At 40.7% G+C, this 26,179-nt stretch overlaps 2 protein-coding genes across 3 annotated transcripts; both read left to right on the plus strand.

The window, feature by feature from the left end:
* On the plus strand, positions 1 to 9,236 carry LOC100352291 (melanoma-associated antigen B10). Its single transcript, XM_008272478.4, has 2 exons — positions 1 to 139; positions 8,119 to 9,236. The coding sequence occupies exon 2, from the start codon at positions 8,141 to 8,143 to the stop codon at positions 9,143 to 9,145; it is 1,005 nt and encodes a 334-aa protein (XP_008270700.1). The 5' UTR covers positions 1 to 139; positions 8,119 to 8,140; the 3' UTR covers positions 9,146 to 9,236.
* Positions 2 to 25,003, plus strand: LOC103351782 (melanoma-associated antigen B10). 2 transcript variants are annotated; one of them, XM_089324694.1, is made up of 2 exons: positions 2 to 139; positions 23,551 to 25,003. In XM_089324694.1, the coding sequence occupies exons 1-2, from the start codon at positions 42 to 44 to the stop codon at positions 24,620 to 24,622; spliced, it is 1,170 nt and encodes a 389-aa protein (XP_089180820.1). In that variant the 5' UTR covers positions 2 to 41; the 3' UTR covers positions 24,623 to 25,003. The 2 variants fall into 2 exon arrangements, with proteins under 2 accessions (XP_089180820.1, XP_008270702.4); XM_008272480.4 differs by lacking the exon at positions 2 to 139 and adding an exon at positions 22,473 to 23,292.
* The last annotated feature ends 1,176 nt before the right edge of the window (positions 25,004 to 26,179 follow it).

The following is a 26,179-nucleotide window of genomic DNA, read 5'->3' on the forward strand; positions in this document are numbered from 1 at the left end:
AGGGAACATCCGGGACGGTCTGGCGGAAGTGGTGAACCCGGATGTCCACCTGGACGTCTCTTCGAAGTGAAGGCGTTGATAGGAGAGGCGCGATACCGAGCTGGCTGAGAGAGGAGTTCCAGAACTTGCCTGGAATTAGGTAAGGACAAAATTAGGTGTGAGGGGATTCTCTAGCCCGAAATGGAGGGTTTCCCAACAGTTCGGCCTCTGTTGTTAACTTTACTAGAATCGTCTGACGTGCCGACCTTCGAGAACCTTCTACATTTTTCTGACTGAGGGGATGAGGTTATTTGACAAAGGTGTTGGCTTCAGACTAGCAGAGAGCGGTTCCCAAGTTTTATGAAAGAAGTCCCTGAATGAAATCTGGTAATCACCCGCCGAGAATAGAGGAAGCGTTAGAGAGCCGTTAGTCTGAGGGGCTGCGTCGGGATGAACCGAAATGACACACATTGCCGTGTTGTTTGAAGGAAGGGAGAGATTTGGTAAGGGGGGCAGCATCCGTTCAGTCGAAGGGGCAGCTCTGAACGCTGCCTGGAATTGGGTAAAAACCCAGAGTTAGGAGTGAAGAGACTTCCCAGCCCAGAATGGAGGGGTTCCGGAAATGTTTTCCCTGCTGTCTGTTCTGGCGTCGTGATCTCTAAAAATTTTCTAAATTCTTTCCAAAAAAAAATGGCGGGGGCGGAGAGGGAGGGTGGGTGGTGTGATAGGTGCCCTGGGCATAATGGGGGTGGCGAAGTGCGGGGTTGGTATCAGTATCGGATCCAGGTGTTGGCTTCAGATCGCTACAGGGGACAGGGGTGGCAGGCGCGGATGATTCCAGACTCTATCAGAAGTAAAGCATATACTTTTGGGCCCGCGCTGTTGCACAGTGGGTTAAAGCCCCGGCCTGAAGCGTCGGCATCCTATATGGGTGCCGGTTCTAGTCCCGGATGCGGCCATCTGCGGAGTGAACCAGCAGATGGAAGACCTCTCTCTCTGTCTCTACCTCTCTCTGTAACTCTGTCTTTCAAATAAATAAAATCTTTTTTTAAAAAAGCATATACTTTTGAAAATTTTATTTAACAAAATTTTTGATTAACGTGATATTGGTAAATTTTCATTGGATGCAATGCAATATTTTAAACAGTATAAACCGATTAAATCAAGTGACTAGTCTTTCCGATTTCTTATCTATACTTTGTGTTTAGAATCTTCTTTCTTCTGTCTTCCAGTTCTTTGTGCAGTATATATTGTTGGACTATAGTCACCCCACTGCACTGTGGAACAGAACTTGTTAATTCTGTGCTTTAGTGATTGGTATCCAACCTCCCTCTACCCTCCCTGCTTCCACCCTTACCAAACTCTAATCATCACTATTCTAAGTTCAGATGGATTTTTTTAACTTCCAGTGCTGAAACAGAACATGTGGTATTTGTCTTTCTGTGTCTGGCTTATTTCATTTAATGTATTGATATCCACTTCCATCTATTTGCATAAATGTCAGATTTCATTATTTTTATGGCAAAATAATACTCCACTGTGTATATATACCACATTTTCTATATTTGTTAATCTGTAGATGAACACTTAGGTTGATTCCATATCTAGGTGAACATGAGAGTGCAAGTATTTCTTTCACATGCTGATTTCAATTCCTTGGGTTATATATACCCAGAAATGGTATAGCTGAATCTTATAGTAGATCTGTGTTTAACTGTTAGTTGTTCATAATTGTTGCACAAATGTACATTCCCACAAACAGTGTATAAGGGTTTCCTTTTCTCTACAGCCTTGCTAGCATTTGTTACTTTTTGTCTTTTTTGATACTAACCATTCTAACTGGGGTGAGATAATATTTCATTGTAGCATTTCCCTGTTAGTGATTTTGAGCATTTTTTTCATGTGTTTGTCAGCCATTTGTATTTCTTCTTCTGAGAAGAGCCTGTTCAAATAATTTGCACATTTATTAACTGGATTTGGGCATTTTGTTCAGTTTTTTTTTAAGTTCCTTATATATTCTGGGTACTAATCCTATTTCGGATGAGTAGTTTGCAAATATTTGATTCCAGTCTTTCAGTTTTCTCTTCATTTTCTTTTTTAAAGATTTATTTATTTACTTGAGAGGTGGAGATACAGAGAAGGAGAGAGAAAAAGAGAGGAGAGTGAGAGAGAGAGAGAGAGAGATCTTCTATCCACTGGTTCACTGCCTAAATGGCCACAATGGCCAGGGCTGGGCCAGATGGAACCAGGAACCAGGAGCCAGGAGCTTCCTCTGGGTCTCTCACATGGGTGCAGGGGCCCAAGGACTTGGGCTATCCTCTGCTGCCTTCGAGGTGCATTAGCAAGGAGCCAGATTGGAGGTGGAGCAGCCAGGACTCAAATTGTTGGCACATGGGATGCTGGCACTGAAGACAGTGGCTTAACCCTCTACCCAACAGCACTAACCCCTTCTCATTTTCTTGATCATTTTCTTTTGCTGTGTAGAAGCTTCTTAGTTTGATATAATCCTGTTTGTCTATTTTTACTTCCATTGCTTGTTTTGGGGCATTTTACCTGAAAATTTGTTGCTTATGCCAATGTTTTGAAGTGTTTCCACTGTTTTCTTAGTATTTTCATAGTTTTAGGTCTTACACTTAGGTCTTTGATTTTTGTATAGAGAGGTTGGAGTCAAGCTTGAATATTCTGTATGCAGTTATCCAGTTTTCCCAGCACTATTTATTGAAGAGATTGTCCTTTTGCCAGTATATGTATTCAGCGCCTTTTTCAAAAATCATGTAGCTGGAAACATATAGATTGATATCTGGGGTCTCTATTCTGTTCCATTGGTATAAGTATCTTTTGTGCCACTGCCATATTGTTTTTGGTTACAATAACTCTACACAATGGTTTGAACCCTGGTACATGATGCCTCTAAGCTTTGTTTCTTTTTGTTCAAGACTGCTTTGGCCATGTAGGATCTTTTGTGCTTCTGTTTAAATTTTAAGATTGTCTTGTGTAGTTCTGTGAAGAGCCTCATTGGTATTATGGAGATTGCATTGAATCTAAACTGCTTTGGGTAACATGAACGTTTTAACAATATTAATTCTTTCAAAACATGAGCATGGAAGGTCACCCCATTTTGTGTGTCTTCATTGATTTCTTTTATCAATGTTTTGTATGTTTTCATTGTAGAAGTCTTTTGCACCCTTGGTTAAATTTATTCTAAGAGTTTTTAAAGAGCTCTTACAATTTCTTAGTGAGTTCATCGTTGGTGTATGAAAATGCTACTGATTTTTGCGTGTTGATTTTTTATACTGTGACTTTGGTGGATTCAGTTATCAGTTCTGATACTCTCTTGGAGTCTTCAGGTTTCTCTTCATATAGAATTATGTTTTCTTCAAATACGGATAATTCAACTTCTCCCTTTCTTATTTATATTACTTATATTTCTTTCTTTTGCTTAATGTCTTTGACTAAAACGTCCAGTAATGAGAATGGACTTTATTGTGGGGTTCCAGAACGTAGAGGAAATGCTTTCAGATTTTCCCCATTCAATGTGATGTTGGCTATGGGCTTGTCATATGCAGCCTTTATTACGTTGGGGTATGTTCCTTCTGTATCTAATTTGTTCAAGTTTATTTTAATGGATGTATGTCGAATTTTAGTAAATGTTTTTCTGTATCTATTGAGAGGATTAAATGGTTTATAGTCTGCATTCATTGATAGGACATATTACATTTTTTTGATTTGTGTGTATTGAATTATCCCTGCTTCCCTTGAATAAATCCTCAACAGTCATGAAGAATGAGCTTTTTGATGGGTTTTGGATTTAATTGCTAATATTCTGTTGAGAATTTTTAAATCTATGACCATTAGGGATATTTGTCTATAGTTCTCTTTTTTGCTTGTATCTGTTTCTAGTTTTGGAATAAAGGTGGTGCCAATCCCATAGAAATAGTTTGGAAGGGTTCATTCCTTTCAATTATTTGAAGTAGTTTGAGAATAATTAGTGTTAGCTATTCCTTAAGAGTTTGATGGAATTCAGCAGTGAAGTCATGTGGTCCTTAGCTTATCTCTTTGAGAGACTTTTGATTATTGATTAAATCTCATTACTAAGTAATGATCTGTTAAGATTTTCTATGTCTTCTTGGTTCCATTTTTGTAAGTTATCTGTATCCATTTATCCCCTAGGCTTTCCATTTAGTTGGCATTTCATTGGTCCCTAATTATTTTTTTTCTTAAAAAAGCCCTATTTATTTGAAAGGCAGAATTGCAGAGAGAGAGAGAGAAGGACACACACACACACGGTTGGGGGGGGGGGGACAGGGAGATCTTTCATCTGCTGGTTCACTCTCCAAATGGCTGCAATACCTGGTGCTGGGCCAGGCTGATGTCAGGAGCCTGGAGCATCATCTGGATCTCCCATGTGGGTAGCAAAGGCCCAAGGACTCAGGCCATCTTGCACTGCTTTCCCAGGCACATTATCATGGAAATGGATGAGAAGTACAGTTGATGAGACTCAAACTGGCATTCCAATATGGGATGCTGGCATTGCAAGCAATGGCTTAGTTCACTGCATCCAATGTTGGACCCTTTCTTTTGTATATCTGTGAAATTATTTTATCATTTCTGATTTTATTTATGTGAATCTTCTTTTTTCTTAAATTATCTAAAAGTTTATTGACTTTATTTCTCTTTAAAAAATCAACTCATCATTCCATATATCTTTTGTATTTTTTAGTTTCTATTTCATTTATCTCTGATCTAGTCATTTTTAAAAATTTTTTATTTGTGTGTATCTCATAAATACAGCATTAGGAACATAGTAGTTCTTCCCACCGTATCCACCATCCCACCCCACTTCCTCCTCCCTCTTCTGTTTAGTCCAAGAAAGAAAAAGAAAAAGAAAAAAAGAAAGAATGGAATAAAAAAAAAAGACAACTGTTCCTCAACAGTCTATAAAAGGGCTGTTCTGTTATTGCTTCTTGAAGGTGATTTCATTTTCCCCCTTCTTCTTTTCCCTTCCTTCCTCCCCCTTCTTTCCTTTTAGAAACTTAATTATCTTTAAAGAAGAACCTAAGGATGTTACATCTTTTGCGGGCTCTTAGACATATCTATAACTTTTGAGATTTAATAATATCCTCCATTTAATACACTAAAAGGAATTGATACAGTAAAACTTGATCTAGTCTTAAATTAATTCTTTCCTTCTATTCTAGATTTGATTTGTTCTTGCTTTTCTGGGTCCTTAAGATGTATCATTGTGTTGTTTGTTTGATATCTATTTTATTAATGTAGGTATTTATTCCTATAAACATGGTGGTGCAGTGGGTTAAGCTGCCACCTACGATGTCAGAATTGGATATTGGAATGCTACTTCAAGTCCCAGTTGCTTTGCTTCCAATTCATCTCCTTGCTAATGCACCTGGGAACACATTCAAAAATGGCCCAAGTACTTTGGCCTCTGTCACCCGTGTTGGAGTTCCAACCTCCTGGCTTCAGCCTGGCCAAGGCCTGGCTGTTGCAACCATTTGAGGAGTGAACTAGTGGATGAAAGATCTCATTCTCTGTCTCTCTCTCTTAGTTACTCTGCATTTAAAATAAATAAAAATAAAATGAAAACCTTAAAGATGTATTTATTTGAAAGCCAGAGTGACAGAGAGAGAGCACGTGTGAGAGAGAGACAGAGAGAAACGGACAGAAAGAGGGATCTTGTATCCACTGTTCGCTTCCCAAATGCCTGCAAACACAATGAGTGGGCCTGGCTGAAGCTGGGAGCCTGAAACTCCACCCAGGTCTCCCATGTGTGTGGCAGGGACCCAAGCATTTGGGCTATCATTTGCTGCCTTCCTTCCAGGGGTGTTGGCAGACAGCTGGATGGAAACAGAACAGCCAGGACTTGAACTGGCACTCTGATATGGGATGCCGGCATTCTAAGTGGCAGCTTAACCTGATGCTCCACAACATCAGCCTGTGACTAGGATATTTGAAAAGGCCTGTCTTCAAATTTAGATATTCTTTTTTTTTTCTGCTTGACCTAGTCCATTGTGGCTGTTTCCAACTATATATTTTTTTAATTCGACTTACTGAGTTCTTCATTTTCAAGATTTCTGATTGTTTCTTTTTCAAGATCTCTTTCTTCTGAATTTCTCATTCATATCTTGCATGTTATTGCTGATTTCATTCAAATATGTCTGTATTGTCTTGTATCTTTTTGAACATCCATTTGCCTGATATTTTGAATTATTTATTTTGAATTATTTCATCAATGTCCTTTTCTTTAGAGTTTGTTACTAAAGCATTATTATGTTCCTTTGTGGGTGTCATATTGCCTGCTATTTTCCTACTTCCTATGTCCCTACATTGGCATCTTCACAACTATCTAATTAGATTTTTTATGACTTTTAGTGAGTGGCTTTCATGGTCAAAGACTTTAGACTTTTTCCTGAAGATGTCTCTTCAGTGTTTGTTTGAGAGGCTGTTTTAGCCTTTTTTCCCGGTTGGTGCTATAATATAGTTTCCCTGGATCTTCTTCCACAGTAATTAATAGCAGAAGCAGTGGCATGGGGTGCCCCTTTCAGACCCAGCATGAGTTCCTATGTCTTGACAGCAGACCACGAGGCAGGGTCTGAGAGAGTGGGGACACCAGCCCTCAGTTCATTCTGGCTGGTATTGTGGGGACACCAGCTACAATCCTGGAGGGGTTGCTTGAGTGCCTGTGTTGACAGGGGCTTGGTATTGCAGGAAGAGATGCGTATGTCCCCACAGTGCCAGCCTCAGATTTCTATGCAATGTCTTCTCAACCACTTACCTTTTTTTCCCTCAAGCAGATAAGTACACCGTCTATGTCTATGTTATTATGCCTGTGATTGGAGGAGGAAAGGCGTGAACAACCCTGCCACCTATGTGGTAATGCCAGGTCACATCCAGGGCCCACAGTCTCCCAAGACTGGTGCAGCACAGGATAGGTCCAAGGAATAATTCGCTATGGGCTACCTGTCATTGAGGTGTGCTTATAGCCCAAGGCTGCTGCACTCATTGTCAGGCTAGGATAGACATCGGATGACTGGAGTCACATGTCCCAAGTTGGGATGGGGGCAGGTTCAGGGATTCCATCTATCATCAGTGACCTGGGGACAGAGTCCATTCATATCTGCCAAGTATTGTATAACCAGATCCGGTACACAGTCTTGTGCTCACCTTGGTACCCTATTCTCTAGTGAATGGAGCTTTTCCTTTTGTTATGCTTGCCCATGGCTGAGGGAGCGGTGATGAAGGCAGTTAGTTCCTTGGCTGCCTAGGCTTACATTAAGCTGGGCTGCACCTGAGTCTTGTAACTACAGGGCCTATGCTGTTTTGTGGATGCACACCTGGGCCCTGAGATACTGAGGGTGATGCAGGCTGAAACACTAGTCTAACACACCAGGCACCAGAGCGCAAGTCTCTGCCTGAAGCCAGGATGATCTAGAGGCTGCATCTCTGAGTACTGGCTTGGGGATAGAGACGTTTGGGTTTTATCTTGAGCTGGATCTCACCACAGTGGACTCAGACCTGAGCCTCAGGGCACGGCTCTAAACTCACTTTCCTATACTACTTTCTCCTGACTGGATCCCTGATTTTCTGACTGCCCAAGGTTGGGAGAGGAGCATGGGGACAGTACTGTGGCCACCCAGGTTGATATTAAGCTGAGTCAAAACTGAGTCTCACAGGCACTAGAAACGTCACAGTCTCAGGGTGTATGCTAGACTTGCATGATGCCTGATAAATAATTCAGAATATCGGGCATATGGATGTTCAAAAAGATATAAGAGAATAGACAGATATTAGAATGAAATAAAAGCAATCTTGAAAAAGAAACAATCAGAAATCTTAGAAATGAAGAATTCAGTAAGTCAAATTACAAAAAAAAAAAAAAAAAGTTGGATACAGCCCCAATAGACTGTGATAGAGAAGTCGTAGACTTTGAGTGAAGTCTCAGAACAGAAGAGATCTCACACACCTATGCCCATGCTTTTAGTCCTGAGAGATGGGTGAATGTGCAATTGATGTGAAAAACCCTGACTTCTAACTATGCTATCAGGGAAGTGAGCACCTTCGAATGGGAGCAATGAGGTATCTCCCAGCTGAAATGACCTAACCATTTCACCTTCTATCTTCTAGGTTACAGAGTTAACTTGCCTAAATGCCTCGGGGTCGTAAGAGCAAGCTCCGAGCCCGGGCAAAACGCCGTCAGGCTCAGAAAGAGCCCCAGAACCTGGTGGGTGCTCAGGCCACGGCAGGAGTGACAGAACGGGCCCACTCTTCTTCATCTAATCGTGTCAGGAGTGCTCCCCAGAGATCAACTGCTTCTGGAGCCACCACCACTACTGCTGCAGCTGTTTCACATGCAAGATACAATAACCAAGTGAGAGAAAGGCCAACATCCTCACAGGCCCAGGTTGCCTTTGGGCACTTATGTAGTGCCCCTCTAGATGAGAAGGTAGTTACTTTGGTGCAATACTTGCTGCTCAAGTATCAAATGAAAGAGCGTATTTGGGAGGCAGATGTGATGAGAAATATAATCCGTTTGCCCAAGAGCCACTTCTATGAGATCTTGATGAAAGCTTCTGAATACATGGAGCTGATCTTTGGCCTTGACATAAGGAAGCTGGATCCCAACAGGCATATCTATATCCTCGTCAACAAGTTGGATATAAGCTACGATGCAAAGCTGGGCGATGATGAAGGAATCCCCAAGACTGGCTTGCTAATGACAATCTTGGGTGTGATCTTTGCGAGGGGCAACTGTGCCACTGAGGAGCAAATATGGCAAATTTTAAATATAATGGGGATATATGATGGGAGGAGGCATTTCATTTTTGGGGATCCCAGGAAGCTCATCACCAAGGATTTGGTGAAAGCAAAATACCTGATATACCGGGAGGTTCCCAATACTATTCCTCCACGCCATGAATTCTTATGGGGCCCAAGAGCTCATGCTGAAACAAGTAAGATGAAAGTCCTTGAGTTTTTAGCCAAGGTCCATGATATTGTCCCTACTGCCTTGACATCCTGGTATGCGGAAGCTTTGAGAGATGAGGAAGAGAGGGCCCAAACCAGAGCTGCCGCCAGAGCTCGCATTAGAGCCATAGCTGATGCACGTTCCAGGGCCTTACTCATCAGGCCCTCCCACACTAGTAAAGTTTGATTCATTCCTTGTTTTGTGGTTCATAAAAAAAATCCACATTCTGTGTCAGGGTGGGGGGCTGGAGACAACATAATATATATGACATATTTGCTTTGTTGTTCTGTTCTTTGTTCTTAGATAAGTTTTTAAAAATATTGTTCCCTTTATCAGAAGGTTTAAGTAACTTTAGAATCTAAGTTTATGGATGATATTGCTCAAATATTCATTGCTGTGAATGAAATTTAAGAGTTTTACTATTTTGTAAAACAAACTAGGAAATGGTCCATAATATTTAGTGATTTAGAACAAGATAGTATAACAGTAAATTGAGCATATTGTTGGAAATGTAAAAGAATTCACCATTGTGATGGTTGAGATCAAGAAATGGAGAAAAAACAAAAGATTATAAATTGTTGTTTTCACTTATCACTTTTGGTCCATGAATGTTTTATAACATTCAAACCTGGTTATATTTACTTTATTTAAAAATGTAAGAGAAATAATAATAAAGCAGACCCCTTTTTCAGGAGCTTATTTTTTTAAAACAAATATTGACCATATATTCTTTGGAGAGCTTGTGTTAGTACCTGGAGTGCTAAGATAAACAAGAATCAGACCTCCCACAGAAAATTTAAGTTTTGGAGAATTCATAATGAAAGAAAGATGGTAAGGGACATAGTTCAGGTTTCTATAATGAATTATCATTGACTAGGAGAATTAAACAAGAAGCATTTATTTTCCACAATTCTAGAGGTTGGATGGCTTGAGATCAGGTTGTCAGCTGAAATTCTTGGTGAAAGGCTCTTTCTACTTACCATATCCTTACAAGGTGGAGAGAAAAAAGCTCTGATTTCTTTATCCCTTTCTAGGGACACTAATCCCATTCATGAGGACTCCGTTTTTATGACCTTATTACCAAAGGCTCCACCCCAAATGCCCTCACACAGAGGATTTAGGCTTTACTATATGAATGGAGGGGGCACACAAACATGCAGACTATACAAATGAGATATCTCCTAAACAAACTGATAAGTCAAGAGAAGGTCTGAAGACTTGGAGACTTTAGTTGCAAGAGTGTAACTGCTCTATGGCAAGGTAATTTGGGACTTTGGAAAATGGTAAGGCCTTCAATGTGAGCTAATTGTAAATCAATCTGAATGGTGGGTTAGATGAACCTGTAGGAACGGCAGATAAGGGCCAAAACATCATATGATGTGCCTCATACCAGAAAGAATTCTCTACCCAAGGAAGAAATGGAGAAAGTCCTGTATTCTTGTCTCAGTGCAGGTGAACACAGTGTACAAAAGGATAATTTATATACACCAACACAAGGAAGTGTCTGAGAAATAATGGAGATAATCATATACAGTGGAGGGCTAAGAAACCAGTGTGCTGGAAACTTTTGCAGTAGGCTGAGAGGCACAGTTCACCCATTTAAATGAGGTTACCACGTATGTAACTTGACAAACTCTAAAGCTAAAACTAGGTATTTAAATGGAGGTGAAGTAATTGCAAGTATAAGTAGTTTGGAAGGAAGGGCAGGAAGAAGGGAGGGACTAAGGTAGACCTTGACGCAATTTATAGGAGTTTTGATTTGCATCAAAGTGTGTAAGGCTCCTCCACACTGACCATAAATAACATATCTTCAAAAATGTTCTGCAGTAAATAACTTACATTTTTTTTCCAAATTCACTTGTGAGAAGAGTCAAATTTAACACACTATCTACCGGTTCTTGGGGATATACATTTGAAGTTAGTGATTTTAGAAAACAAATAAGGTTAGAAATGAAGGCAAATTTGGTGATTTATTTGAGACTGGCCACTGAATCCATACCCTGATGAGTGGTCAAGACCCAAAAATTCCCTTAGAAGTGGTAGATGAAGAAGGATCAAGAAGAATATTTAGTGGAGCATTAAGCCTCTGATTTTAATGTAAATTAAAAATATGTAATCTCAGAAACTAGAAGCAAGAAAGGAAAGAAAGAAGGAAAAGGAAGGAATGAAGGAAGGAAGGAAGGGGGAGGGAGGAAAGGTGGGAGGAGAGTGAGGAACAAAATATCATTATATTCTTAGAATTGTATCTATGAACTACATTCTTTTTGTTTCAATACCACACTAATGTGAAAAAACAAAGTATCAAAAAATTAAAAGCAAAGTTACTGTGTAGCAGTCATGTACAGTGGCTGCATTCCAACAAGCCTTGTAATCCTTCTAGGAGGTTACAATAGATTTCTATGGCTGTAGTGACAAATTACCATCAACATCATGTTACAATGGTATACATGTATTATAACACATATGTGGGTGAGAAATGCAGATTGGCTCTGTTAATCTCTGTGCTTGCATTTTACAAGATCCATACCAAGTTATCAGAGCCTGCATCCTTATTGTAAGGCTCTGGGAAGAATCTCTTTTCAAAATCTTTCAAGTTGTTGGTAGATATCAGTCCTTTACAGTCGTAAGATTAAAATAATATTTTCTGGCTGCATTTAGCTGTAGCAACCATGATTTGTCAGTATCTCTCTCCAGTCCTTGCACGGGAATCTAGTTGTCTTGAGTGAGCAATTACATGTTTAATCCTTACCGCTGGAACCTTTATTTTAAAAAAAATTTTAAATGTTTACCTAAATAACTATAAATATGCATGGTTCTGTACCCTTATACAATACCCTTATACAATGTGTGCTGATCAAATCAGGGTTATCAAGATTTCCTGCTGTGACAATACTTTATGATTGGTGAGTTGGAGCTCCTTTCTTCTATTTGCTTATAAAGCATACGATACATTATTGTGAACTATAGTCACCTTATTCTGCTCACTACTGCTTTGATCTAACTCTAATTTGTAACCCATTATTCAAACTCCCTCTATCCCCCTAACGCTCCCAACCTGTATCAATTATTTTTCTTTGTTCAAATTGAGATTTTTTAGCTTCCACATATGAGGGAGAATAAGTGGTATTTGTCCTTCTGTGTCTAGCTTGTTTCACTAAACATGATGCCTTCCAGTTCCATCCATTTTGCTGCATGGAACTGGATTAGCTGGGAGCTGGATCAGAAGTAAATCCACTGAAACTGGAACTTGAGTTGATATATGGGATGCTGATGTCACAAGTGGGATTTAACCTGCTACACCACAATGCCGGCCACTTGTGTCTTAAATATTTTAATTAAAAACTAATAGTTTATATATTTTGACAATATGAATAAATCACAATTTTACTTCCTTACTACATTCTTCCAAAATTCAACCCTCTTCAAGAGTATCCAGAATTGAAAAATGATGTGCATATTGCTTTAAAATATATTCTGAGCTTTTTCTCTGATAGAAGTAGTAGAAAAAAAGGTGTGGAATCTTGGAGGGTCCTGGACAACTTAGATGAAGAAGCTTGAGGAATGTCTGAATTATCACTACTGGTAGGGTAGTCCAAGTGGGCAGATGTACCATATAAAAAGTCTACAGGCATTCCTGATACTCTGCCTTAGAATCTTCTTTACTCACTGTCAGGCAGAGAGTAGCTAGCTCTCCTGTTTTACCAAGTGATGTTTTTATGGAATTTGTGACGGCTACATCTCTTCATTACTCTAGTGGGCTTTACTTCCTTACCAGTGTATTGAAGCCATGAACCATGTTGATGCCTACTTGAGGAAGGTATTTCTTCTCCTGTGTGAGGGTCCTTCCACCACTGTGGTTGATGCTATGTGTATGGGGAAGATGGTGAATGATGACTGTTCAAATGGGCCAGGGAGTACTAGTGAGTGATGGGAGATAGATTGTAGTTACAAGCCGTGAGAAGATGGAGAAGGAATTCCTTAAGGCTCAGTACCTTAGTGACTCTGTAAATGAAGGGCTGATTGTAGATATGTCCTGAAAAAAAGTATCTAGTTGTTAGCCCTGCCTGAGACTATCTCCTTCGGTTCCTCAGTGCTCTGCAGCCATAGGTAAAATGTGCTGTGGTTTTGGTGGTCTGTGTTGCCACCAGATTCTTCCATAGTAGGGCTTTGGCCCAATATAAATATTTTGCAGAATGGGGAGAATTATTGCAGATGGTGCAGTTCATCGTCAAATTGACTGAGGGTGATGGGAATATGTAGGCCAAACCTCTTTATCCCCCACCCCTCACAGCTACCCCCAGTCTCAAGGAGGTGAAGTGACCATCCAGGAGTCAAGTTTAGAAACCTAAGTGAGGACTGAGGCTACTTCCTCCTCCGCAGTAGAAGGGGGGTCGGCATAGAGCCCCACCCCTGCTGTCAGTTCTGGGAAGCTTTAAACAGGAGTGGCAGGAAGTAGCTTTGCAGCACACAATCCACCTCTTGACATTTTAAGGTAGTAAATGAAGGGTTTGGTACGAGTGAGCTGGTGACGAGTTAGCAGCTAGAGAAGTTCAAGCCCTGCAAGTGGCAAAGTAAGAACTTTGCCTTGAGTTTGAGGGGACAGCCCTCAAGATTGCAGGGTGGTGTGGTGGAGGGTGGGGGTGGGGGAAGAGGCCAGGAGGAGTGAGAGGGGCACACCAGACTCCTATCCTTGATTTCAGCTCAGATGGGCCATGGACAGTAATCACTTGATTTAGTGGCTTCTGAATTTGTCCAGCAGGGAATCTGGGAGCCAGGAGTATTGGACAAGGGTGTTGGCCCCAGATCTGTGGGTGTAGTCGTCCAGGGCTTGCCACAGGCCAGATAAGGATCCTGAGTGAGCTCCAAAGGAACTTGCCCCTACAGAACTAAGGGAGCCAACACAACCCTACTCCTCTCAGCTCTTTTTTTTTTTTAATTTAATTAAGTATTTTATTTAAAGCCCTTTATTTATAAATTGATAATTAAAAGTTTTACATTCACAAAAAAGTTGCAAAGATAGTGCAGACTCAGCGTTCATTTCCCCTTATTGTTAATCTCTTACATTAATGATTTATTTTTCATAAGTAATGGCCCAATATTAACACATTTTTATTAACTAATATCCATATATCATTCAGATTTCCTTCAGTGTTCCCAGCATTTTTTCCTTCCTAGGATCCCATTTATGACAACGCATTGCTCTAGTCATCATTTTCCCTAGGTTTCTCCAGGTTGTGACTGTTTTTCAAACGTTGCTTACTTTTAATGACCTTGATAGTTTTAGGGGATAATGGTCAGGTATTTTGTGTACTGTCCTTCACTTGTGATGTGTTTCATATTTTTCTCATTATTAGACTGTCATTATGGCCTCTAGGGAAAAAGACCTCATGAGTAGAGTGCCATTTTTATCATATTAATTTAAGAGTGAACACTATCAACATGACTTATCACTGACAATGTTCACCTTGACCACCTGGCAGAGGTAGTGTTTGACAGATTTTCTGCAATGTAAAGTTATTCTTTTCCTACTCTTTCCATAAAACACTCTTTCAAGAGATGGCACTATCTCAGTCTATAAAGGCTGGGTAGTTTTGCTCCATCTCCTTGAAGGTGGAGTATTCCTCTCCTTGAAGGAGAAATTATTTAGAATTCTTCTTTAGAAAAGATTTTTTTATTCTTCATGTTTTGTTTTTTCACTTATTTATATCAGTATGGACTAATGGATATTAATTTTATGCTTTGGATTATAATCCACTACTAGATTATTTTGTTGTTCAATTTGTTCCCTTGATCCTATAGCCTTGTTGCGTCTCAGTCCACTCAAGAGATAAAGCTTAGAAAATGAAATCTAAACACATGTGTACATATATCTATAATTCATTCTATGTTTGTTCATCTATTGTCTATATTAAGCTAAACATGAGGCTTACTGGTTTCTCCAGGTCTAATATAATACCACATTATTTATTCTATCCCCCCTTTGCTTACCTTTATGATAAAGTTGGCTTCCACTATCCAATATCTGTATACTGATTTTTTTTTCTATTCCATTACATTGATTTCAAATTGTTAACCCATACCCTTGTGAGCAATAACTTTACCAACTACAGTATAGTGCCTATGTACTGTTTCTTTTTTTCTTTAGTCTTAACATTCTTCAATCATTTCCAGAGTTCCAAATGCTTAGGTCATCATCTTTTTTCTCCATCCTCTTTAGTGGCATTACTTCATATAATTGTAACACAGCTAGATCTTTTTTTGTATTCCATCCTGGGATACCCAGCTGTATGAACTTGATTTTTTTCTAATTTGTGTATATTAAGGATCATTATTTATGATGTAATGTTCCATATGCTTTGAAAAAAATGTGTAGTGTCTCATATCTACCATAACAATACTATGCAAAATAGTCTAATCATCCTGAAAAATTCCTGTGCTTCATGTACTCAACCACCCCCTTTCAAACCTCTGCAAACTACTGATCTCTTTTTGTCTCTGTAGTTGTGTCTTTTCCAGAATGTCACATATATTGAATCAGACAGCAAGTAACAATTTTCAGACTGGCTTTTTTCATTTATCAAAATGCACTTAAGATTCATATTATTGGTGCTAGCATTGTTTTGCAACTGGTTAAGCTGCCCCTTCAAATGCCAATTCAAACCCTAGCTGCTCTGCTTCCAATACAGCTTTCTACTAATGCACATAGGAAAGCAGTGGAAGATGGCCCAAGGAGCTCGGCCCCAGCCACCCATCTGGGAGACCCAGATGGAGTTCCTGGCTCCTAGCTTTGGTGGGTTGTGGCCATTTGGGGATGAACCAGTGGATGGAAGTACCCTCTCTCTCTCCCTCTCTTTCCCCTTTCTCTCTGTTACTCTGCCTTTCAAGTAAATAAATACATAAATCTTTAAAAATATTTGTAAAATTGTAGGGATTGATAGTTAATTATTTTTATTGCTGAATAATATTGTATATACCATAGTTTATTTATTCACTCACATATTAAGGACATTTTGGTTTTGAGTCATGATGAATAACGCTGATATAAGCATTAATGTGAGATTTGTGTTGACATAAAGATTTCAGACATGTTGGATAAATATCTAGGAGTACAACTGCTGGATAATGTGATAAAACAATGTTTAGCTTTATAAGAAACTGCCAAATTGTTTCCATAGTGGTTGTATCATTTTGCATCCCCACCTTCAATGTGGGAGTGATCTAGTTGCACCCTCACCAGCAATCAGTAACTTTGCTTCTAATAGGTGTATACCAGCAAGTACTTGTTGCCTTAATTTGTATTTCTTTATGCTCTGCATGCTTTCATATGCTTTTTTGTCATCTGTATATTTTCTTTTGTGAGATATGTGTTCACATATTTTGTCCATTTTTAAAACAGTGATAGATTAGTTTCCTAGGGGGTGCTTACAAGAAAATAAATTCAGGGGTCAGTGCTGTGGCCTGACAGCTTTAGTGCCAGCATCCCTTATGGGTGTTGGTTCAAGTCCCAGCTGCTCCACTTCCAATCCAGCTCTCTGCCATGGCCTGGGAAAGCAGTAGAGGATGGCCCAAGTCCTTGGGCTCCTGCATCCATGTGGGAGACCCAGAGGAAGCTCCTGGCTCTTGGCTTTGGATCAGCGTAGCTTTGGCCATTGTAGCCAATTGGGGAGTGAACCAGCGGATTGAAGACCTCTCTCTCTCTCTCTGTGTGTGTATCTCTCCTTCTCTCTCTGTGTGATTCTGACTTTCAAGTAAATAAATCTTAAAAAAAAAATAAATTCACTCACAGTTTTGGAGACTAGACGTCTGAAATCAGTGTCAGAAGGGTTGATTTCTTTCAGAAAGTCTAGGGGTAAATCCATCCCATGTCTTGCTCCTACCTTCTGGTGGCTATCCAGCAATTGTTGGCAATCCTGGCTTATAAACCCATCACTCCAATCTGCCATATCTTCACATGGCTTCCCCTGTGTGTCTGTTTCAAATATTCTTCTGCCTTAGTCTTATGACACTTGTGATTGGCTTTAGGACCCAGCCTAAATCCAAGATGATCTCAGTTTGAGATTTTAATTTAATTAAATCTGCAGACTCTCCAAATAAGGTCATGTTCACAAGTTGCAGAGGTTACAAAACAGACATACATTTTCAAAAGTCACTATTCAACCCACTAGTAGTTGCTTATTTCATTATTGTTGAGTTCTAATGGTTCTTCATACATTCTAGATACCAGTCATTATTAGATTTGCTATTTGAAAATATTTACTACAATTTGTGTCTTGTCCTTTTCTTAACAGAGTCTTTCCCAGAACCATATTTTTTAATGTTAATAAAACATTAACAGTCCCGGCCATTGTGGCCCTTTGGGGAATGAATCAGAAGATGGAAGATCTTGTTCTCTCTCTGTCACTCTCCCTCTCTCTGTCACTCTTCCTTTCAGATAAACAAATAAATATGCCCTGCCCCCCCCCAATAAAACTCATCACTGAACCTGAAGTCACATGTATTTCACCCTATGTTTTCTTCTAGAGGTTTCAGTTTTGTATTTTACATTTAGGTCTATAATTCATTTTGAGTTAATTTTTGGGTAGATGTGAGGTACTTATGTCTTTTCCATGTGGACAACCAATTTTCTAGCACCATCTGCTAACAAAACCATACCTATCATTTTCTATTTATTTGCCTTTGCACGTTTATAAAAAATTGGCTATATTTATATGGGCCTACATTTTGGTATTCTCTGCTTTATTAGTCTAGTTCACCAACACTATACTGTTTTGATTACTCTAGCTTTATCTTAAAGCTTGCACTTGAGCAATGTGAGCTCTTACACTTTGTCTTTTTAGTTGTATGCTGCCAGTCTAGGACCTTTGCTACTCATATCAGAGTTAGAGTCAGTTTGTTGATATCTTCAAAAAATTTGCTGGGATTTTGATTGTGATTGAGTAGAATCTATAAATCAAGATAGAAAGATCTGGTATTTTAGAAATAGTGAGTCTTCACATCCATGAAGAGGAAATATTGCTCCATTTACTTAAACCTTCCTTGTGAGTAAGTGGTAATTTTCTGTATATGGATCTTGTACCTATCACAGCCTTATGCCTAAGCATTGTTATGTGTGCTATTATAAATGTTTGCATTTTATTTTCTAATTCCAATTGTTTATTTCTAGTACATACGAAAGTGTTTACAATTGCTTATTAGTTTTTTTTTTTTTTTTTGGACAGGTAGAGTTATAGACAGTGAGACAGAGAGACAGAGAGAAAGGTCTTCCTTCCATTGGTTCACTCCCCAAATGGCCCCCATGGCCAGCGCTGTGCCAATCCGAAGCCAGGAGCCAGGTGCCTCTTCCTGGTCTCCCATGCGGGTGCAGGGCCCAAGCACTTGGGCCATCCTCCTCTGCTCTCCCGAGCCACAGCAGAGAGCTAGACTGGAAGAGGAGCAACTGGGACTGGAACCAGCGCCCATATGGGATGCTGGCGCCCACAGGTGGAGGATTAACCAAATGAGCCATGGTGCCGGCCACTGCTTATTAGTTTTTAAGGAAGGATTTTTTTTTTTTTTTGTGGATTTTGGGGGGATTTCTATACAGTCTCTTTCTCTGGCAAAAAAGGACAATTATTATTTATCTTTTACCTATATTACACCATTTGTTTATTTGTTTATAGCTGTGTTGTACTACATAAGACACTCATTATACCAAATAGGTATCATGAGAGGATAACCTTGTCTCATTTTCAGACTTAGGAAAAAACTATTCATTTCTTCATTATTAGATGGAATTTTTACTGTGGGTTTCCTTATACATTCTTTATCAGGTTAAGGAAGTTCCTTTCTACTCTTAATCTCTAAAATGTTTCATCACAAATTGTTATTTAGAATTTCAAATTATTGTTCTACATATATAGATGTAGTAAATTATCTTACATTCAATCTGTTAATGTAAATAATTTCATCAATGGGGCTGGTGTTGTGGCAGAGCAGGTTAAGCCTGTGACACTGGCATCCCATATCAGATCCCTGGTTCAAGTCCCAGCAGCTCCACTTCACATCCAGCTCCCTACTAATGTGCCTGGGAAGGCAACAGAAGATGGCCTAAGTGCTTGCACCCCTCCTTCCCATGTGGGAGACCAGGATGGAGTTCAAGACTCCTGGTTTCAGCCTGGCCAAGCCCTAGCCATAGTAGCCATTTGGAGACTGAACCAGCAGGCATAAGATTTGTTTCTCTCTGTTTCTCCTTCTATCTCTTTCAAATAATTAAAATAAAGCTTTTTTTTAAAAGTTCACTTATTTATTTTTGAATACTGAATCAGTCTTGCATTCTTGGAATTAACCCTTCTTTGACATGATGTATTATTCTCTTTACATATTGCTGAATTCTATTTGCTATTATTTTGTTAAGGATATTTTAATTCATGAGTTATTGGTCTGTAGTAACTTTTCCTGGTAATGTATTTATTTGACTTTGGTATTAGGGTGATGATAGCCTCAAGAAAGAATTGAGAATTCTCCTCTTTTCTATGTTCTGGAAAAGGCTGTGGATTACTGGTAATTTTTCTTCCTTTAATGTTCAACAGTTCACCAAAGAAACCATCTGAGTCAAGTGATTCCTTTATTAGTAAGCCTTAAACTACCAATAAAATATCTTCAAAGAATCGTGGGACAGTCCCACTTGTTATGGCCAACGTGGCCACAGACTCTCTTGTCTTTCTTAGTCCAAAGGAAGGCCACAGCTGTGGACAGGGGCTATTCCAATGCCAGGCTGCCCACACTTGAAGAAATTGCCAGGAGGAAAGTTTGTCACCTTTGAAGGGACCCTGTGGGCATATCTCTTGGTTGTGGGAAAGGATTGAAGGCCAAAAGTTGGAAGGCCTGGGACCGTGCTTGGACCCATTTATTTTTAGTTGGTGTTTTCTCTGTCCCTGTTCTTCCTCTCTATGGTTAAAGATCTTAAAGGCCAGGTCAAGGAGCTCCTTTTGAAGGATTTGAGACCCAGCTTCGAGCTTCTGAAGCTTGAGGTGAATGTCTGGGGCTGACTGAAAGATGAAATGCACATTTATCACAAGAGTGCTCCCTGGGGAGTCAGAGTTTAGTAGGAGCAGGGTCATAAGGTAATTCTATCTTTAATACTTTGAGGTGCCACTAAAATGTTTTCCATAATGTCTACAATTTTGTAATTTCCACCAGCAATATACAAGGGTTCCTATTTCTCCACATCTTCTCCAACACTTAATATTTACCTTAAAAAAAATCAAACACATTCTAGTGTGTGTGAAGTAGTGCTCATTGTGGCTTTGATTTTCATGTCCTTAATGATCAATGATGTTGAATATCTTTGCATATGCTTGCTGACTATTTCTAATCTTCCTTGAAGAACTGTCAATTCAAATATGTTGTCCATTTATTAATTGGGTTGTCTTTTCTTGATTGAGTATAAAGGGTTCTTTATATACCCTTATAAGACAAAGGACTTAAAACATTACTTTCTGCTTTGTGAATTATCTTTTTACATTCTTCATAACATCCTTTCTGTGTAAAAGTGTTTGCTTTATCAACTTTTACAAAGTCCTGTGTATGTATTTTTTTTTCTACTGCAGTTTGTGCTTTGGTGTCTAGTTTTGGTGACTCTAGTTTAGGCTCCAGAATGGCCTCAGAATGTTGTAGGAGAAGCAAATTTCAAAGGCCAGTTTCCTTAAATTGCCAGAGAAAAACTAATTGCCTTCTTAGGTAAATTCTACCAAAACATACAAATTAGGGAAAATTACTAAACTCATTTTAACAGGTGCATTGATCTCAATACAAGACCAAATAAGGATACTCCCTGGAAAAGATCACTTGCGTCAAGCTCTCTCACATAGAGGCATCTATCCTAAATAAAATCATATCATGGTCACACTGCAGCAGTGAATAAGTAGTCTGTCAGAGAAATGCAAAGATGATATATAATAACATTTGGAAAAAACTGTTAATTAGAATTGCTCTAAGTTGATAGATGAAAAGACAGAAGGCATATGATCATTTCCAGGAGTGCAGAAAATGCCTTTGGAAAAACATTTAACACACATTCATGGAGAAAAATAGCTTTTAGCAAAATAGCACTAAAAGCAAATTTCCATTTCCTAAATGTACAGTGAAATTATATAATTGTAAAATGTAATGTATTCCTAATAAAGAAGGACCAGGACACAGATCACAGATGTGTGGGACCATCCCTACTGTTTAGTAATGGGCTGGTATACATAACCATAGCAAGAAAATACATAATAAAGTATATGAGGTAGGAATATTTGAAAAGACAGAGATAATAAATGGTGACAACAGGATCTTCTAGTTTAAAAATCTAAGGGAACCGAGGCATAGACTAGTCAGATGAGTAAGACTTCAGCAGGCTGTTGTATGTATCACTATAGCAAACTCAGGGTGCAGCTGTACAAAATCAATAACTAATTAGGACAAGTAATGGAAAATACCCCAAACACAACAACAGCAAATATCAAAAATTTACCTAAAAGAAACCCAACAAATATGTACACAGTCTTTCGGAGGCGACTATAAAAAAACTTGGGAAAAGGGTATCCCAAAGGATATTGTAAAGATGTCACTTTTCCTTAAATTATTTACAGATTCACTGCCTACTGTGGACTAAGTTGGCCCCCCTTAGAATTCATATATTGAAGCCTTATCCCCCTATGTGATTTTATTGGTGAAATACTTATGGGAAGTAATTGGGGTTAAATGAGGTCCTAATAGTGGAGCTGTAATCCAAACGGACTGGTTTCTTTATATGAAGAGGCAATGAAATCAGAGCTCTCACTCCACAGAGAAGAGGACATGTGAGGGCACAGCAAGAAAGTGGCTGTCTGCAAGTCAGGATAAGAGTTTCTACTGGAACCAACCCTGCTTTTACATTGATCCTGATCCTACCTCCGGAACTGTGAGAAAATGAATTTCTGTCTAAGCCACATTGTCTGTGGTGTCTTGTTATGGCAGCCAGAGTGGACTAATGCATTGCCTTATATGTAGCATGCAAGATGGCAACCAGATGCAGGCTGGTGTTTCCTAAAATCAACCTGGAGAAAACTACATAAAGGAGAATGAAAGAGAACTATTAAGGGGCCAGCATGGTGGTACAGCAAGTTAAGCCACCACCTGCAATGCCAGTATCCTGTATGAATGCTGGTTTGAGTCCCGGCTGCTCCACTTCTGATCTAGATCCCTGCTAATGCACCTGGGAAAACAGTGGAAGATGACCCAAGTGCTTGGGCCCCTGCCACCTATGTGGGACACCAGTTGGAGCTCCTGGCTCTTGCCTTCTGCCTGGCCCAGCCTGGCCATTGTGGTTATTTGGTGACTGAACTAATGGATGGAATCAATTCTCTCTCTCTCTCTGTCTCTCTCTCTCTCTTTCTGTAATTCTGTCTTTAAAATAAATAAATAATCTTTTAGAAAAGAAATTGAATGAATCACACATAACAAGGGTAAGTATTCTTTCATAAAATGTAACAAATACACATACATACTTGTTAGTGATATAAATATCTTTCTAACTATGAAAGAGGGTTAAAACATGAAGTCATTGTCCTGGAGTAGCCAATGCTAGATTAACAGCAAAAAGCAGGCCTTACAAAACCATGCATCTTAGCCTCTTCCCTTATAAAGCACAGCTTTCGGATCAGCAGGTTCCCAAAAGTCTGTTTGCCTGGCAGACAGACTCAATAATTCAATGTATTTTTCTCTCACAAGCCACTACCTACCCTGGGGCCCTGCTTCCTGCGGCAGCTTCCCAATCTCTATCTAGTCTGAAACTTCAACCCATTCTCTGCAAGATTTGCGGTAGGGAAACAGCTAGAATCTTTCGGACAGTTCTTTCCCAGGAAACCATTCAAGAAGCAGACCAAAGGAGGACTCCTTACTCCTCATACCCCATACCCAACCTTGAGGATTGACAGGAAAACTCCTCCCCAACCAACGACCAGCTGGGCGCCCCGTTCTCACTCGCACCCCTGCGAAGCCCAGGGCACAGCTGTGAGCATGACGCACTCTTTGACTTACTCCAAGAGTCTCAGGGAGATGACAGTCTTGGTATGAGGAGGGCTGCCTTAGATCTTTGGAAGAGGGAGGTGATACTGAGTCAATGTGAGGACCCGTAGTTAGAACGGCGCGCGCTCAGCCTGCGCACGCGCCCACAGGAGGCTGTAGAATTCTCCCACGCTGGTCTCGCGCCACCGCGCGCCAGCTGACTGTTAAAGCTGCCGCCCCTACATTCTACAAGCGGGCATTTTGGATTAGCGGACAAAGATCAACAGAGAGAAAAATCCTAAGGATAAAGGAGAGGATCCTGAGTAAGTACTAATGGGACCCTGAACCCTACAACAGAAAGGGACCACACAGACCCCTACCCCTGTGGTCTAAGCGGGGAGGCTCTGGGCGGGGTCCTGAAGCTGAGGAGTTTCCTCTTTCCTTCTGGGAGTTTCAGGGAGGTGAAGGCCTTGTTCTCCCGGAAATTGCTGCAGGTTCTCAGGGGACAGGCTGATGGGTAACACTAAGGTGTTAGCTCTCTGGCGAAGGCACACACACCACTTCCTTGTCCCTCCTTGCAGGTGCCTGCTCTGCTGCCCTGACTCCTTGAGCAGAGTCATCATGCCTCGGGGTCAGAAAAGTAAGCTCCGTTCCCGGGAGAAACGCCGCCAGGCCCGGAGCGAGATTCAGAGGCTCCAGGGTGCTCAGGCCACTGCTGCCGAGGAGGAAGACACCGTCTCTTCCTCCCCTCCCCTAGGCGATAGCGATCCCCAGAGCTCCTTTGCTGCTTCTGGGTCCTGCGGCAAATCCAAGCGGCGGCAGAGAGGCCCAGCCGCCACTACTGCCTGTCGTTCGCGACAAAGATCCAATGGAGGTGCCCAGAGCCAAGATGGGGAAAGAGCAAGCACTTCCCAGGCGCTGTCCACTACTGATAGTTCATTCACAACCCGTCTAGATCAGAAGGCAGTTTTGTTGGTGCAATTTATGTTGCGTAAATACAACAAGAGAGAGCTGATAACAAAGAAAGATTTGCTGAAGTATGTCACTAAAAAGTACAAGATGCACTTCGATGAGATTCTCAGGAAAGCCGCTGAGCTTATGGTGCTAGCTTTTGGTATTGATGTGCAGGAAATTGATTCGGCCAAGCACTACTATGCCCTTGTCCGCCAGTTGGATCATACCGGTGATCCAAGAATGAATGGTGAGATCATGCCCAGGAGTGGCCTCCTGATGACCATCCTGTGTGTGATCTTCATAAAAGGCAACTCTGCTCCTGAGGAAGACATCTGGGAAGTGCTTAATGTGATGGGGATATATGCCGGAGAGAACCACTTCATCCATGGTGAGCCCAAGAAGCTCATCACTCAAGATTTGGTGCAGGAAAGGTACCTGGAATATCGCCAGGTGCTCAACAGTGATCCTCCATGCTATGAGTTCCTGTGGGGCCCAAGAGCACACGCTGAAACCAGCAAAATGAAAGTCCTTGAGTTTTTGGCCAAGATGCACAACACAGTGCCCACTGCCTTCCCAGCCTGGTATGAAGATGCCGTGATAGATGAGGAAGAGAGAATGAGATCCAGATTTGCAGCTCTGTTCCCAGTGCACATCCCAGAGTCAGTTCCAACAGTTTCTCCAACCACTAGTGGAATCTAAGGGGACACTAACCTATCATATCTGGGTTTCTGGTCTACTTAAGTGACCCATAGCATTGTCTTTTGCTGATTTTGAAAGTTTACACATGTTTCTTTGAAAAAAGTTTAATTAGTTTCAGATTCTAAGTTCATGAATGCTGTTGGTTTCATATTTACTGTTATTTAATAGGCTTAAGAGTGTTGTTAATAAAACAAATAGAGAAATTTTCCATGTTATTTAGTGATCTGCAACAAGAAAACATGGCAATAGAATAGGCATTTCCTTAGAAATGTGAAAGAAAGCAGCAGTAAAATAGAATTTAAAAATGGAGAAAAGTAAAAGATGATACATTCTCAGTTTCCTTTATTTCCTTCTATTCTGTTCTGCAAAATAAAAGTTATTTGCCTCATATATTTGCTTCGTATATTTATTTCATATATTCAGAAATGCAGCAAATCATAATAAAATCAATATTTTGTTCTCTGGATTTTTTATTCTTCAAATATTAATTGATTATTTACTCTGGGAAATATTGTGGTAGTATCAGGGTGATAAGTAAAAGAATACGCCACTGTCAGTAGGATTTGAGAGTCGAGTAGTAGCTATCATATAAAAACAAGTGAAAAGGAGTGTGCTGGGGTAGGATGGGGTGAGGTGAGTGGGGTAAGGTGGGATAGAGTGTGCTGGGTGGAGTGGGGTATGCGGGTATGGAGTATGATGGGGTAGACTGGGGTATGGTGTGGGTGGGGTGGAGTGCAGAGGGTGGGATAGAGTATGCTGGGGAGCAGGGTGGGATATGGTGAGGGGGTAGGGTATTGTGGGGTGGGGTGTGCTGGGGTGGGAGGGAGTAGAGTGTGCTGGGTGGGGTGGGGTATGCAGGTATGGAGTATGATGGGGTAGACTGGGGTATGGTGTGGGTGGGGTGGAGTGCAGAGGGGTGGGATAGAGTATGCTGGGGAGCAGGGTGGGATATGGTGAGGGGGTGGGGTATTGTGAGGTGAGGTGTACTGGGGTGGGAGGGAGTGGTGGGGTAGAGTGCGCTGGGTAGGGTGGGGTATGCGGGTATGGAGTATGATGGGGTAGACTGGGGTATGGTGTGGGTGGGGTGGAGTGCGGAGGGTGGGATAGAGTATGCTGGGGAGCAGGGTGGGATATGGTGAGGGGGTAGGGTATTGTGGGGTGGGGTGTGCTGGGGTGCAGTGAGGTGAGGTGGGTTAAGTAGGGAGAGGGAGGTCCAGATGAGAGGAGTCAAGGGCAAGTGCCCTGAAACAAAAGCAATTTGGGGCTTTGGAAAACCCCAAGCCCCTTAATGGGAGGGAATTTTAAATTAAGCTGGGTGGTGGGTCACAAGGGGTATGGGAGTGATGAACAGGGCTGGATTCTCAGCTAGTATATCTGAGATGAGACTCATCCTCCAATGGAGGACCACTTTGGGATCATGGATAAATCGGAGAGAATCTCCACTTGGGCCAGGGCTGGAACATGTCCTGTGTTCTGGTGCAGGTGGACGCGGTGCACGCACTGAGTGTTCTATACACATCACGTCCAGTAACCTCTAGAGAAATAAGGTGATACCCT

The sequence above is a fragment of the Oryctolagus cuniculus genome, chromosome X (assembly GCF_051225735.1).
Source record: "Oryctolagus cuniculus isolate XC-2025 breed Fujian yellow rabbit chromosome X, ASM5122573v1, whole genome shotgun sequence".
NCBI classification, from domain to species: domain Eukaryota; kingdom Metazoa; phylum Chordata; class Mammalia; order Lagomorpha; family Leporidae; genus Oryctolagus; species Oryctolagus cuniculus.

What these genes read in the sequence shown, in the direction of transcription:
- LOC103351782 (XM_089324694.1), top strand. Translation starts at nt 42, where the DNA reads ATGTCCACCTGGACGTCTCTTCGAAGTGAAGGCGTTGATAGGAGAGGC. An exon ending in CAGAACTTGCCTGGAATTAG is followed by an intron (nt 140 to 23,550) that starts GTAAGGACAAAA and finishes CCCTCCTTGCAG; the next exon opens with GTGCCTGCTCTGCTGCCCTG.
- LOC100352291 (XM_008272478.4), top strand. Translation starts at nt 8,141, where the DNA reads ATGCCTCGGGGTCGTAAGAGCAAGCTCCGAGCCCGGGCAAAACGCCGT.